The sequence below is a fragment of the Prionailurus viverrinus genome, chromosome C2, assembly GCF_022837055.1.
Source record: "Prionailurus viverrinus isolate Anna chromosome C2, UM_Priviv_1.0, whole genome shotgun sequence".
Lineage (NCBI taxonomy): Eukaryota > Metazoa > Chordata > Mammalia > Carnivora > Felidae > Prionailurus > Prionailurus viverrinus.
In genome coordinates this window covers 106,856,527-106,869,145 of record NC_062569.1, presented here as the reverse complement: position 1 = coordinate 106,869,145, position 12,619 = coordinate 106,856,527, and the positions used below count along the sequence as shown (strand labels likewise).

General features: G+C 34.0%; 1 protein-coding gene across 7 annotated transcripts in view; it reads right to left on the bottom strand.

The window, feature by feature from the left end:
* Positions 1-12,619, bottom strand: part of CBLB (Cbl proto-oncogene B) — a 231,140-nt gene that overhangs the window by 56,689 nt on the left and 161,832 nt on the right. For all 7 annotated transcript variants that reach the window (XM_047874977.1, XM_047874981.1, XM_047874978.1 and 4 more), the window contains 2 exons: positions 2,100-2,285; positions 166-534 (listed from right to left, as the gene is read on the bottom strand). In XM_047874977.1, the coding sequence (XP_047730933.1) occupies positions 166-534; positions 2,100-2,285 (555 nt within the window). The remainder of the gene's footprint in view (positions 1-165; positions 535-2,099; positions 2,286-12,619) is intronic.

Genomic DNA, 12,619 nt, shown 5'->3' with positions numbered 1-12,619 from the left:
AGCTCCTGATTATTTATAACTTGGAGATAATTAAAGACCTTCAGGGAAGTGCCACACCAGGCAAAAATCCGCAAAAAACAAAAAACCATTGCCCCACCTTTCACACTACCTCCTATCAGAAGAGTTGGAGCAGCCTGGTTAGCTTCTGCTTTGCTTATTTCTTACCTTGGCTCCTTCTAAAGGCAAATCATGGCGTCTGTGTTTCCGCATAAGCACGGGGTCAGAGCCCACTCTACTGTGTCTTCCATTCACATTTGAACTTGCTGTGATTCCAGGCTTTGGAGAGCCATCCCCTAAGAGTCGACATCCCACCACCGACTGATTACTCCCAAACACATCCCGAGGGCACCAGGCTTCAAGAGGCATTGGCTGGTCTCTAGAAGGCACACTTTCCACGTGATGGAAGTGACGACTCAGTCTATTGTCAGGTGGGATTGGGGGAGGTCTCTCAGGTGGAGGTGGAGGAGGATCTCGTAAGGGAGGAGGAGGTGCGGGGAGTGGTTTATCTTGCTTTCTCACCATGCAAGGAGAAGACTGAAGAGATACAATAGAAGAATAAATAAGTTAGAAGTTGTACTATTGATGCACTGAAACATGATTTCTGGACTCGTCTACCATTGCCTTTGTTTTCTAAGCCATAATGGAGTTTTATTAGATTTCTGTGTCATCTTTTAATGTTTCTTTTTATCATCAATTAATGACATTTTTAAAAATTAATGAAAATCTTATGTAAATATATCTCATTAGAACTTTTTTTTTGTAGAAGATGAATACATAAACTCAAATGTTAAGGACTACAAACACTACACAGGAAAAAGTAGCAGGGCATCAAAATTATATGATGATTTTGACTGGTTGACAGTAAAATAATATTTAGTCGTTTATTTATTTATACTTTTACACAATTTAGGAGACATAAAAAAAACTATCAAAGTTGTTGTTGTTTTACTTTTTCAAAGAGCAACTTGATTTGTAATATCTCCGAGGGACTGAAAGTACAGGTTCTGCCATTTTTGTGTTTCCACTGCAACATAAAGCAACTAGTAAGGGCAAAACTTGCTCTGATCTTGTCTTTTATAGTTATTACCAGAATAGTGGAAAATCACAAGTAATAGAGCAGCATTATTTATAAAACTTACTTGAATTTTTATGGATCCTTAAAATGGAAAAATATTGGTCTAATTCTTACATGGAAATATGAACATATATGCACTTGAATTGAATCTATGTGCTTTTTATGATTTTATTTTTATTTACATGGTTCATCTGATGAATGATTTTGTGTTTTTATGGTTAGAAAATCGTACAGAAAAAGGGAATGTGTTTACATAATTCTATGTTCACACAATTCTGACTAAACACCATCCAAAAAAGTCTTAATCTGATCTTAAAACCTAAAAATCTTAACGTGATCTTAACTGTAACTGAGATCAAATACTACTAAAATGTCGTGCTTCTGACTCATTTTAGACTCTAAAGCATATACCAAGTGGAATTAAGTTTTTAAATCTTATATTTGATAAAGCAAAATATGCTGTAATCAAATTTGGAAAAAAAATTCCACAAAACTAAAATAAACTGCGGGCTTAGATTTACACAGAATTATATCTTTAATATTAAGGAGTAATGTAATTACTTTGCAAAAACTGTAATTCTTTGTAATTAATTCCTTCAGGTGAAGGTGAGTCACCCTGAAACACACATCTTAAAGCCCTTATGCAAATATACCCCCATCACATTTTTCTTGTCAGGACACTGTGAAAATGAGTGTCAAATATCATTCAATAAAAGCATGCAATTTATTTTAATACATATAATGATTTTCAAAATCCATTCTACAGAATAACTAGATTTACTCTCCTCTGCATTTTTACAAATCAGGGAACTATTACAGACATATGCTCTGAGTAATTGTGCAACTTTTATAGTAATAAAGCAAAAAGAGGATAGTGGGCTCACCACAAACAAAATGAGGAACATGTCAGAGTTCTTCATCAACAATTGAGAGCCCAAGAAATACAAGTAATGGAATTCAAAGGAACCTGAGCAATCAATAATTGTCACCTACATTCTGTGTGTTTCTAATAAAATCAGTTTACCTTTGGTGAACCAGTGGGGCTGCCACAGGGAGACCGAACTATGCCTTTCTGAATTAAGTCCAGGCGAGGAGGCACTGGTGGCAGGCTTAGATGTGGGATCTGGAGAGGATCTGGATGCGGCTTTCTTCTCTGTGCAAGGGGAGAGGATCCTGGTGATGTAACTGGTGAATTCTGCCTGTCAGTGCACTAGAATAGAGAAGGACAAAGATCATGTGATATGATGTGTAAAGTGTATGCCTTTCAGTTCTTAACGAAGACCTTTGGTTTCGAGAAGGTGTCTGCCATTGAACATCTGTTAAAATAAACTCCGTTTACTCTGATTAATAGATGGCAAGCGCTCACATTGTCCCTCAAGGGCAATATTACGTAAAGAATAAATGGATAAGTTTCTGCTGCATATTACAGAAAGGGTCTAGGAAAAAAAGAAGAGCAAAAGCATAGTTTAAAACCAATCATATGCAAACATCTCCGGCAAAAGCCCATCCACAGTTTATGAGGAAACCAGAAATACACAATGCAGTGATGCACATTGCTCTTGGTTTCTGTACTATGGAATTTTCTTAAATCTTCAATTTACAGTATATGCTAGAACTTACAACTCATTTTGTTCCATATAAAATATGTATCCAGAGCATACTTGCCTACAAACCAATTAAATCAGGCAGAGTTTCAAAAATAAAAATGTGTATTTAAAATAAAAACAGCCTAATTGTTTTTTCTTGTAGGACTTCACATGGAAAAGAAAGCCTCAAGTTTTTATTTGCTACAACAGGTTTCTACTTTGTCTGGTAGATAAAATGGCATCAAAAAGCCAGTAAGAAGTACTTTGATTTGTACCTATGTAACCCTTTTTATTTTGTAATTTTTCTTTTCATGTGACATAACTTGATTGCAATTTGGTATAAAAATCATACTAACTAATCAAATAGCTTTACCAAGGTAAGCAATATTGTCATGAAATATCAGGCAGTTTCCTTTTCAAGGCTAAGCTACTAGCTCTTTGGAGATCTAGGCTTGATTTTTACACCTACTATACTTTGATAGTCATCTATTTCCTAATACTATTATTTTTAGAGTTTTAAGCTCTTGTTAACCCATTTTTTCCTCTATCAGTCATTTTTATAGGAGCAGTCAATGTCAACAATTGACGATTTAATTCAAACTGTGGCAATAGTGAGACAGATTCAGCCATTCTGTCTTTATCCGACAGGGGATGATAGATTTTTGTTCACAACCACACTTAGGTACATTGTGTAAGGCTTTTGCTAATTAACTAAAATAAGGGTTTGTCTGGTGTTTTTCTCATGATTACACTCAGGTTATGGGGATTTTGAAGGAAGACCACGAAGGTCAACAAATATTTTAATAGCATCATATCAAGGGTCCACGCTATCAATATGATTCATCACTGTTGATGCTGACCTTGATTACCTGGCTAAGGTACTGTCTGTCAAGGTTTCTTCACTGTAAAGTTACTCCCTTTTTCTCCCCCTGTCCATACTGTACTCTCTGCAAGGAAGTCACTGTGCACAGACCACACTTAAAGGAGTGGGACGTTACAGTCCCCATTGTAGAGACTTTTTAGATAAATTTGAGTGGCTACAAAAGCTTCTAGACCATACCTCAGATATGCCTGAATATTGTCATGACATTGCTAAACTGCTAATTCTTTGCTTCTTTCTCTCAAGGGTGCCAAGTAAGTAAAATAGGTCAATAAATTTACCCATAATTTTACATGACAATTTTAAGAACCTTTCTTTCTTTTTACTAATTTCATGATTCTTTTTTATATGTCTTACCCTATGATGAAGCAAAAAAGGAAAAAATCTTAACTGCCACTAAAATTAGAAGAGAAAAAGTAGAAACTCTGTAGTCACAATAAACTGATTCTAATGCAGCCATTGGTTCTTAACAAAATAAAAATTCTATGCAAAAAGCCATGGAAGTCTCAGATGGTCAGGAATTTGAACCTTCTGGATTAAAAACAATCCAGAAATGATCATACACAGAACAGAAAGAATTCCTGATGTAAACTATGCACATCACAACATCATAGTATTTTGAGTTAGGAAATGTCACAAGACCTCTAATTCTCCACAATTCCCATTAGGATAAATTACATTCTCTGAGAATTAGCAAAACCATTACCTGATAAAAATGCTTTGTTGCTCTGGTTATTATCCTTTACAAAAAAGACTCAAGAAGCAAAACTATCAACAGTTCCTATCCCAAACTACATACACAGACACATGCACATACACATACACACACAAACACACACAGGGATAAAGAATATTAATGCATAGCACTTTATCCATTTAGTTGTTTGCAGGGAAATTTTTCAGTGCTAGGTGCACACATAGCAGACTGCCTATGAATAAAACCTCTGCTCCTCTGAGCACTTTTCTTTCACAACTATCTTCCTGCTTCCCTCAATACCTGAAAAAGAGAATTCTGATACAGCCAACAACCCACCATCACTATTGGACCTTGACTTCTGCTTTAATTACTAAATTTAAGCAGTTACCAAATTCCTAATATGTTTAAGTAAAGGGATGGATTTGATGTGTGGTGAGTGAACTGTTAGATATAGAAAGGGCATACTAAAAATCCTCAGGACAGACATTCATACCAAGTGCAGCAATAACATTGAACCTTAGATGTCTCCAGATAAGCACATTCTCAACAGCTTTGTGAATGTAAGTGGAAGCAGACCTTGCCTAAGCACAAGTCATACTGTACTCTCAAGGTGATGATATACTGTCTTCCTGAAAAACTGAAGCATTACAGTATCTGTAAGTTGGCTTAGTTAGAAGAATTTTATGGAAGATGTATTTGTATATGAAGAAACAAAAAATATTGCATCTTTGTGATTATGTGGACTAAATTCACCATAACTCATTTATTTTCCTGAGTTCCCCTGAATTATATTAAAATCCCCTTGTAAGAGAAGATAATTAATAATGCCCTTTAGATAATCATGCATTACTCTTTGCTGAACCTTTTGCTATCTCTATGAATAAATCTGTAATTAAGAGATTTGCACTAAAACTAAAACTTTGCATTAACTTTTGTTGCTGGTAAAATTTCACACTAATGATGAACATTTGTAAACATTCTTAGTAGACATTTTTAGTAGATGGTTACATAAATGGCCCCTTTTAATTTATTTGAATAACCGTCATTGTTCTTTTCTTCCTATTTGATAGTCTGAGGAGAAAAGATACCTAACACAATGTTTCACACCTCAGCCCATAATTGAATTCTTAGATGAGACATTAAAAATTCATGACATCAAAAGTGATTAATGCAATGTAAAGAATGCAATGTAAAGAAAGTGAGTCCTTTTTGCCTGTCTGACAATAAAGAGAAGCACAGATTAGATTGATTTAATGTGGACCCAAAATTATTTCTCCTTTAACTACACCTCTATTTCTATATAATATTTGAATATTTAATGGTCTTTTAAAGGACTTTGATTCTACAGTATCAGAATTTCCCCTTGTATAGGTAGGAACAACAAATGCCTCTAGAGCTGAGCTGTGACAAAGGCATATGGCCAGTCATATTTAGTCTACAGATCAATATTATTTTCCAAATAGATTCTACAATCGGACATTCCCCTCAGCTCTTCCTCCTGTCTTCTTCTACAGATCTAATCCCCATCCCAAGATCACTCAGGCCATATATCTTTATCTTCTGATGTGTGATAAAGGGAGTTATTGGGGAAAACAACAACATACAACAAACCTGGAACTTATTCTCTGGCTAGGATTTAAATTCTAAATCTATGAACTATGCAAACTTAACCACCTCTTACTGATTTGCTCAGCATTCCTCATAATCACTACAATCTCCACTCTGTATAGAAATGCAGACTTAATACCTGTACATAAAAACCTCAAGTAGAAGAGTAGGAAAACATTTATTTAATCCTGAATAATAAGTTAAGTATTTTGTTGCTAGGGAATTGGAATATGTGAATTTCAGATGTGGCTACCACTCAAACTAAAGTTCTAAAGTCAACTGATTATTAAAAGAAATAACCACATAATTAAAAAATAATCATATAATTAAACATATAATCCGATTTCCTACACATATATTTTCCATATATAATATGTGAATTTTAGCTAGAATTTTAAAATGTCATATAGTCTTGCACAAATCACCCACTTGTTAATATTGTTACCTGTAGATTAAAAAATAAGGTTAAATCTATTTTGTGGAGACGTTATGGGATAATAAAATTAAATGAAATATGAAATAAAAGCTGCTACAAAACATTGAATTTTTATTTGGACGATACAGTTAGGAGTATTGACTCTTTGATACAGAGGTGATAAAATGCAATCTATTACATCTTCAAAAGTCCAAAGTTTGCTCATCTTCACTACCAAGAGATAATTCTACTAGAGATATTTTTAAACCAAAGTTTCCCCATCTTTATTTCTTATTTTGTCCTAGACAGTGCTAGATAGCTCTCACTACCAGGTCTAAACAAATTCAAGTATCTAAACAAATAATTAGACTAATGTCTTACAATACGTTCAGACGTCAAAACTGTCATTTGGATTATTTATAGTTATTAATTCTGACCATTAGCACAAAATTCTAGAATGTAATAAATTTTTATTTTTTGCCTCTTGATTTAGAGAACATGGTAACTATAGAAATAAATAATAAGAGAAAAAGTAGTAAATTCTAGAATTTAACATAAATTTTTTTCATCTTGATCTGGAGAACATGTCAAATACAGAAATAAATAATAAGAGAAAAAGTAGTACAAAGTAGGTTTAAAAGTTTAGGGTCTCACATGTTGTCCGACTGTCCACCATAATAAATAAGTTTTACTGATTTTGGTGCTCATCTCCTTATATCTTTACAATTGTGTTTTCACCATTCCACTTTTTTTCTCATTATAAAGAACACAATTTCACCGCATAAAATTTGGAATTATAGGAAAATATATAGAGGTTTTGAAAACATGTATACAGAGCCATTGGTGATGTTTCCTAATCACATACACAGTTTTTAATCTACTCTATGCTGGATGACAGTGTTATACTGAAGGAATTTTAGTGGCCACTAAACATTCTTCATGAATGTAATTTTAAAGGGTGAATTATATGGATATACCAACATTTACATAACTATTTCCTGCCATGAACACTTGGGTTATTCTCAAATTTTTTCTACTATAAAGTAATAACATAAAAAAAGGTCTTTCATGATATACATTTTAATTTTTTTGTAGATACTTCATTTAATTAAAAAAACCTTTTTATTTAGTATAATTGACATACTTTTTTAATTTTTAAGGGAAGAATCACAGAATGTTAAAAAAAATTTTTTTAATGTTTATTTTTGAGAGAGAGAGAGAGAGAGAGAGAGAGAGCGAGCAGGGGAGAGGCAGAGAGAAATGGAGACACAGAATCTGAAGCAGACTCCAGGCTCTGAGCTGTCAGCATACAGCCCCATGCAGGGCTCGAACCCATGAACCACAAGATCATGACCTGAGCCAAAGCCAGATGCTTAACCAACTGAGCCACCCAGGCGCCCCTAGCTTGTTTTGAGTGTAAGATAATAGGGTTATAACTAAACTCAGTAAAAGTTTATGAATATGCATAATCTCTTTTGCTGCCCAGAGAGTAAAATCAATGTATTTTTCTACCATTTATGTGTGATGGTTACCACTGCACAAACCTCAAAAGCATAAAGTATTTTTAGTTCTGAATTTTTTGTTTACTTTGATAGTTGGCATTTTAGTGGCACATGTTAATGTTTCAATTTGAACTGCTTTAATAATTAGAAAAAACTGCAATATTTTTGCCATGTGTATTTCTTCTTTGGGTTACAGTCTTTGTATGTTCTTTGTGTCATTATCTATTATATTCTTTTATGTACCCCTCATTGATTAGAATGACTTCTCTATATATTAGGATTGTGATTAGTTCTATGTTACAGTTGTTGTAAATACTTTGTTCCCCAGTTTATTTTCCAATTATTTTATGATAGAGACTTTACCTCTGTTCTTCTGGTTTTAATCTCCTAACGAATAAGTAAAATCTAGTTAGTATAATAAGGGGGCATATTAATCAAGGGATTCTTTAAAGGATCATGTCCATCCTGCCACTGCCTTAAATGGAGTCCTTTCTTTGTCACCCCTTCATTTTTATCTGTCTACTGTATTAAATTAGAAATGGAAAACTATGGAAAAATTAACGAGTAAAGTATAGGAAGCAGGATGTGGACATGGAATTAACTGTACAGAATTTATGCACCATATAAAACAACCATTTACATAAATACAACTGCAAGAGATGGGACGATGGAACCATATTTTCACATCACAGAATGGCTGATTCATAGTTTCATTCCTTTATCTTGCTTTTGGGTAATTCTCACATTTTTCTACTATTACACTTGCTTTTAGAACTTTAGAATAAATTCTCTTTTTTCATTTCAGCTCTTTTCAAAATATAAAAGCCGAACATCTTAATTCCTGCCTGTATTACCATCATACCAGCATATTCGTCTAACTAACAATTTCTCCTCAGTTCTTTAATATTGGTAGGTGATGAGTATGTCTTTAACAAATTGGAATCCTGGTGCTCCACAAATTTGAAGACCACATCTGATTCCTTTATGTCTACATGCTTATCAATTTTTCCTAGCCCTTTGCTTCCTTGAAATGAACAAATGCTATTCTTTATTTTTCTGACAAAATTCACAGAATTCTTTAGTACTTAGAAAAGGATGCTAATGACCACCATAATGAACAGGGGAAACAAATTTGCAATTTTAACAGAAAATCCTGAGAGAAAAGGCCTGAGAAGTAAAGTAGTCAAAAGCCCATCTCAGCATGCTCAGCAATTACCAATAATAATCGAGGACTCATTCTATTTTAGCCACTCTTCATTTTATCCACACCTTTTAAAGAGCGATTTTATAAAACCTTTAATAAGATCCATTATTATGGAAATGGCAAAACATTGGTAAGAAACTTCACCCAGCCAGGCTATTATTAAAAACAGGACAAGAGAAAACCTCTCCAATTACTATTAAGATGAGAGTACTGACAATCCCAGAGATAATCAAAGTCAATTTTATAATATTTCTAACAAGATTTTTACTTAATGAATTTTCATATCTGAACAAGGTAGATACATGTATTATAAAGATGATGAGAAGGACTCTTAGAAGGTCAACATTTTTCTCTAAATGCATGAAAATTAATGAAGGACACTGATAAAACTTTTATCATTAAAATATAATATCATAAGGATATTTTCCTTGCTGCTAACTATCCTCTTGGTTCTTTTCTCATATTAATTTGTGAACATACAATCTCAAGTCTTTTAAATAATAGCCTATGCAGAACATTATTCAGAAGGTATCCATTACAAAACACTTATCACACACACATACACACCCATAAGTAATTATGACTCATGGTGTCTATTTTGGAATACCTGTACCATTGTTTCCTTTTAGATAATAAACAAAACTTGTTTGATAAATATGATATAAAAGCAATATAATCATGCCCTGCTTATCCACAGTCACACTTCCAGAAGACACTTCCAGAAGCTTTAATCTGTAGGAAACTAGGGAGAAACTGAGAGTAAAAAAGAAAAGTCCTTCCAATTTGATCTACAGACTTAATGCAATTCCAATCAAAATCTCAGCAAGTCATTTTGTTCATATTGAACTATTCTGAAGTTTATACTGAGACAAAAGACCACAAATAAACCCACATGATATTGAAGAAGAACAAAGCTGGAGTGACTTTAAACACTTACTATAAAACTATAGTAATCAAGACTGTGGAACTGTCAAAAGAATAGCCAAATACTTCAGTGGACCATAATCAAGAGCCCAGAAATAGACCTACATAAAAACAGTTAACTAATCTGTGACAAACGAACAAAGATAACACAATGGAGCAAACACAGCCTTTTCAACACATGGTGCTGAATCAAATGGACACCCACGTGAAAAAATTAAAAAAAAATCTGGACACAGACCTTGAACCTTTACAACAATTAAAATGGATCACTAATCTCAACGTAAAATGCAAAATTATAAAACCCTTAGAAGATAAATAGGAGAAATATAGATGAGCTTGGGTTTGGTAACCACTTTCTGGATACAACACTAAAGGCATGATTCAAGAGAGATAATTGATAAGCTGGACACCATTAAAATTAAAATTTCTGCTCTGGAAAAGAAACTATCAGGAGAATAAAAAACAACCAGAAACTAGAGGACAATATTTGGAAAAGACACATCTGTAAAGGACTGTTGCCCGAAATATACAAAAAAAAAACCAAACAAACCCTCTTAAAACCCAACAATAAGAAAATAATTGGATTAAGAATGGGCCAAATACCTTCACAGATACCTCATCAAAGATAAACTGATGCCAAATAAGCATAAATGGAAAGATGCTTCACATCATAGGTCATCAGGGAAATGTAAATTAAAACACTGAGATACCACTACATATGTCCTTGTTGCCCAAATCAAGAACATTGACAACACTAAATGCAGGCGAGAATGTGGAGCAGTAAAACTCTCATTCACTGCTGGCGTAAATAAAACATGGTACAGCCACTATGGAAGACCGTTCCGTGCTCTTAGAAAACTATACCTATTCTAAATGCGTATTACTAAGTGAAAGAAACCAATTTGAGAAGGCTACATAGTGTATGATTCCAACTCACGACATTCTAGAAAAGGTAGAGCACAGAGGATTTGGGGGACAGTGAAAACTGCTCTGCATGATACTATTATAGTGGATACGTGTCATTAGACATTTGTCCAAATCCACAGAACGTACACCACCACAAGCGAACGCTAATGAAAACCATGGACTCTGGGTGACAGTGATGCATCAAAGTAGGTTCATCAATTGTTAACAAGTGTACCACTCTGATGGCGGATGAAGATAATAGGGGAAGAAGCTACACATGCATTGGGACAGGGGGTACATGAGAAATCTCTATGATCCCCTCAATTGTGCTGTGAATCTAACACCACTCTAAAAGTCTTAAAATAAAAGTCTTAAAATCCCTACACGAAACAAAACAAAAAAACAACCAGCCAAAACCAAAAAACCAAAAAACCAAAACCCAACAAAGTCCTCTAAAGAGGGGGAAAAAGTCTGCTGCATTTCTTCCTGTAAAACATAGTGTAGGAACCATGTTCCCTCGCTAAGACAGATATTTGATTTGTATATAAAATGATGTTCAATATTTTAAATTATCATTATTGCTTACATTCCACTAGTAACTTCCAGATGTTTTTAGATACTATGAATTAGAAGTAGTGAAGAACAGGAAAACTGCTGAGTGGAGGAGGAGTTGCCTTCCCTAAGGTTTGGCAGGGAGGTGGTTGATAAAATTGAACTTTAAAGAAGTGCAAACAGCCTCACAAGTGGAATAACCCCAAAGACTGCCCCATTGAAATGTTAAACACTGTTAACTACACTGAGCTATGCTGCTTCCCCTGAAGCACCTGTTCTGAGGACATAATCCCCTGGCTTGTGACCAGCCTCCGTAACCCTGAAATCTCTTTGAAGTTTACATTTTACTTTAAACATTTATATGAATTTTGCATCCTGATCCAAATATATATGTGATTTTAATTTAAAATTATGTTCCCCTCTCTTCGTGCAACCTTTCCTGAAATCTCGTAGCAAACGTAAGCTTCAAGAAGTATGTCATGCTGATTGTAGTGGCTTCTCATGCCCTTGGATTCACTCAGCTGCATAACCAATTTTGAAAACTCAGGGAAGGGTGACATATAATTCAGAAATATTTCCATAAAAATGGCTGAGAAACAAGAACATTCTGGGGATTAAAGGAATAAACTTTAGTCGCTGAAAAATGCCCTCATGTGAAACCTATATTGCTTGCAAAATACCAGGTACAGCTGGTTTGAACAATAAGCAATTACTATTTAGTTACTGTACTTCTTCACTGTCCTTTAGAGACTACTTAATTACTTCAATTTGCTTATGTGGAAAACAAGACTACTGTAAGCTTATCTAAATTATTCAGTGTTTAAAATAGCATTTCAGCTGACCTGTTGGCAACTTTGCATTTTTTTTGAGTTTTAAAGACTAAATAAAATAATAAATTATTTTAACGTGGCCATGCAATGAAATCATAACTATGTAGATATTAACAAAGAAACAAAACCAACTGCTTGCCAAACCAACACAGTTTTGGTGTCTAGTTCTTCCTAAATAATAGCTAACAGTATCTAAAAGAAAAAAAAATAAACCTCCATAGACATCTCAAAAATACTGATATTTAATTCTCAGAATCACAGCAAGATCTCAGGAGTCTTAAATATTAACAGTATATAAAAATAATGTTTAATTACAACTAATACTTAGCATTTACTATGTACCAGCACTGTTCCAATGGCTTTATATACAGTAACTCATTTAATTTCAACCCTAAGAGGTAGGGTTTCAAAGATAAGGCCACTGAGACACAGAGGGTTAA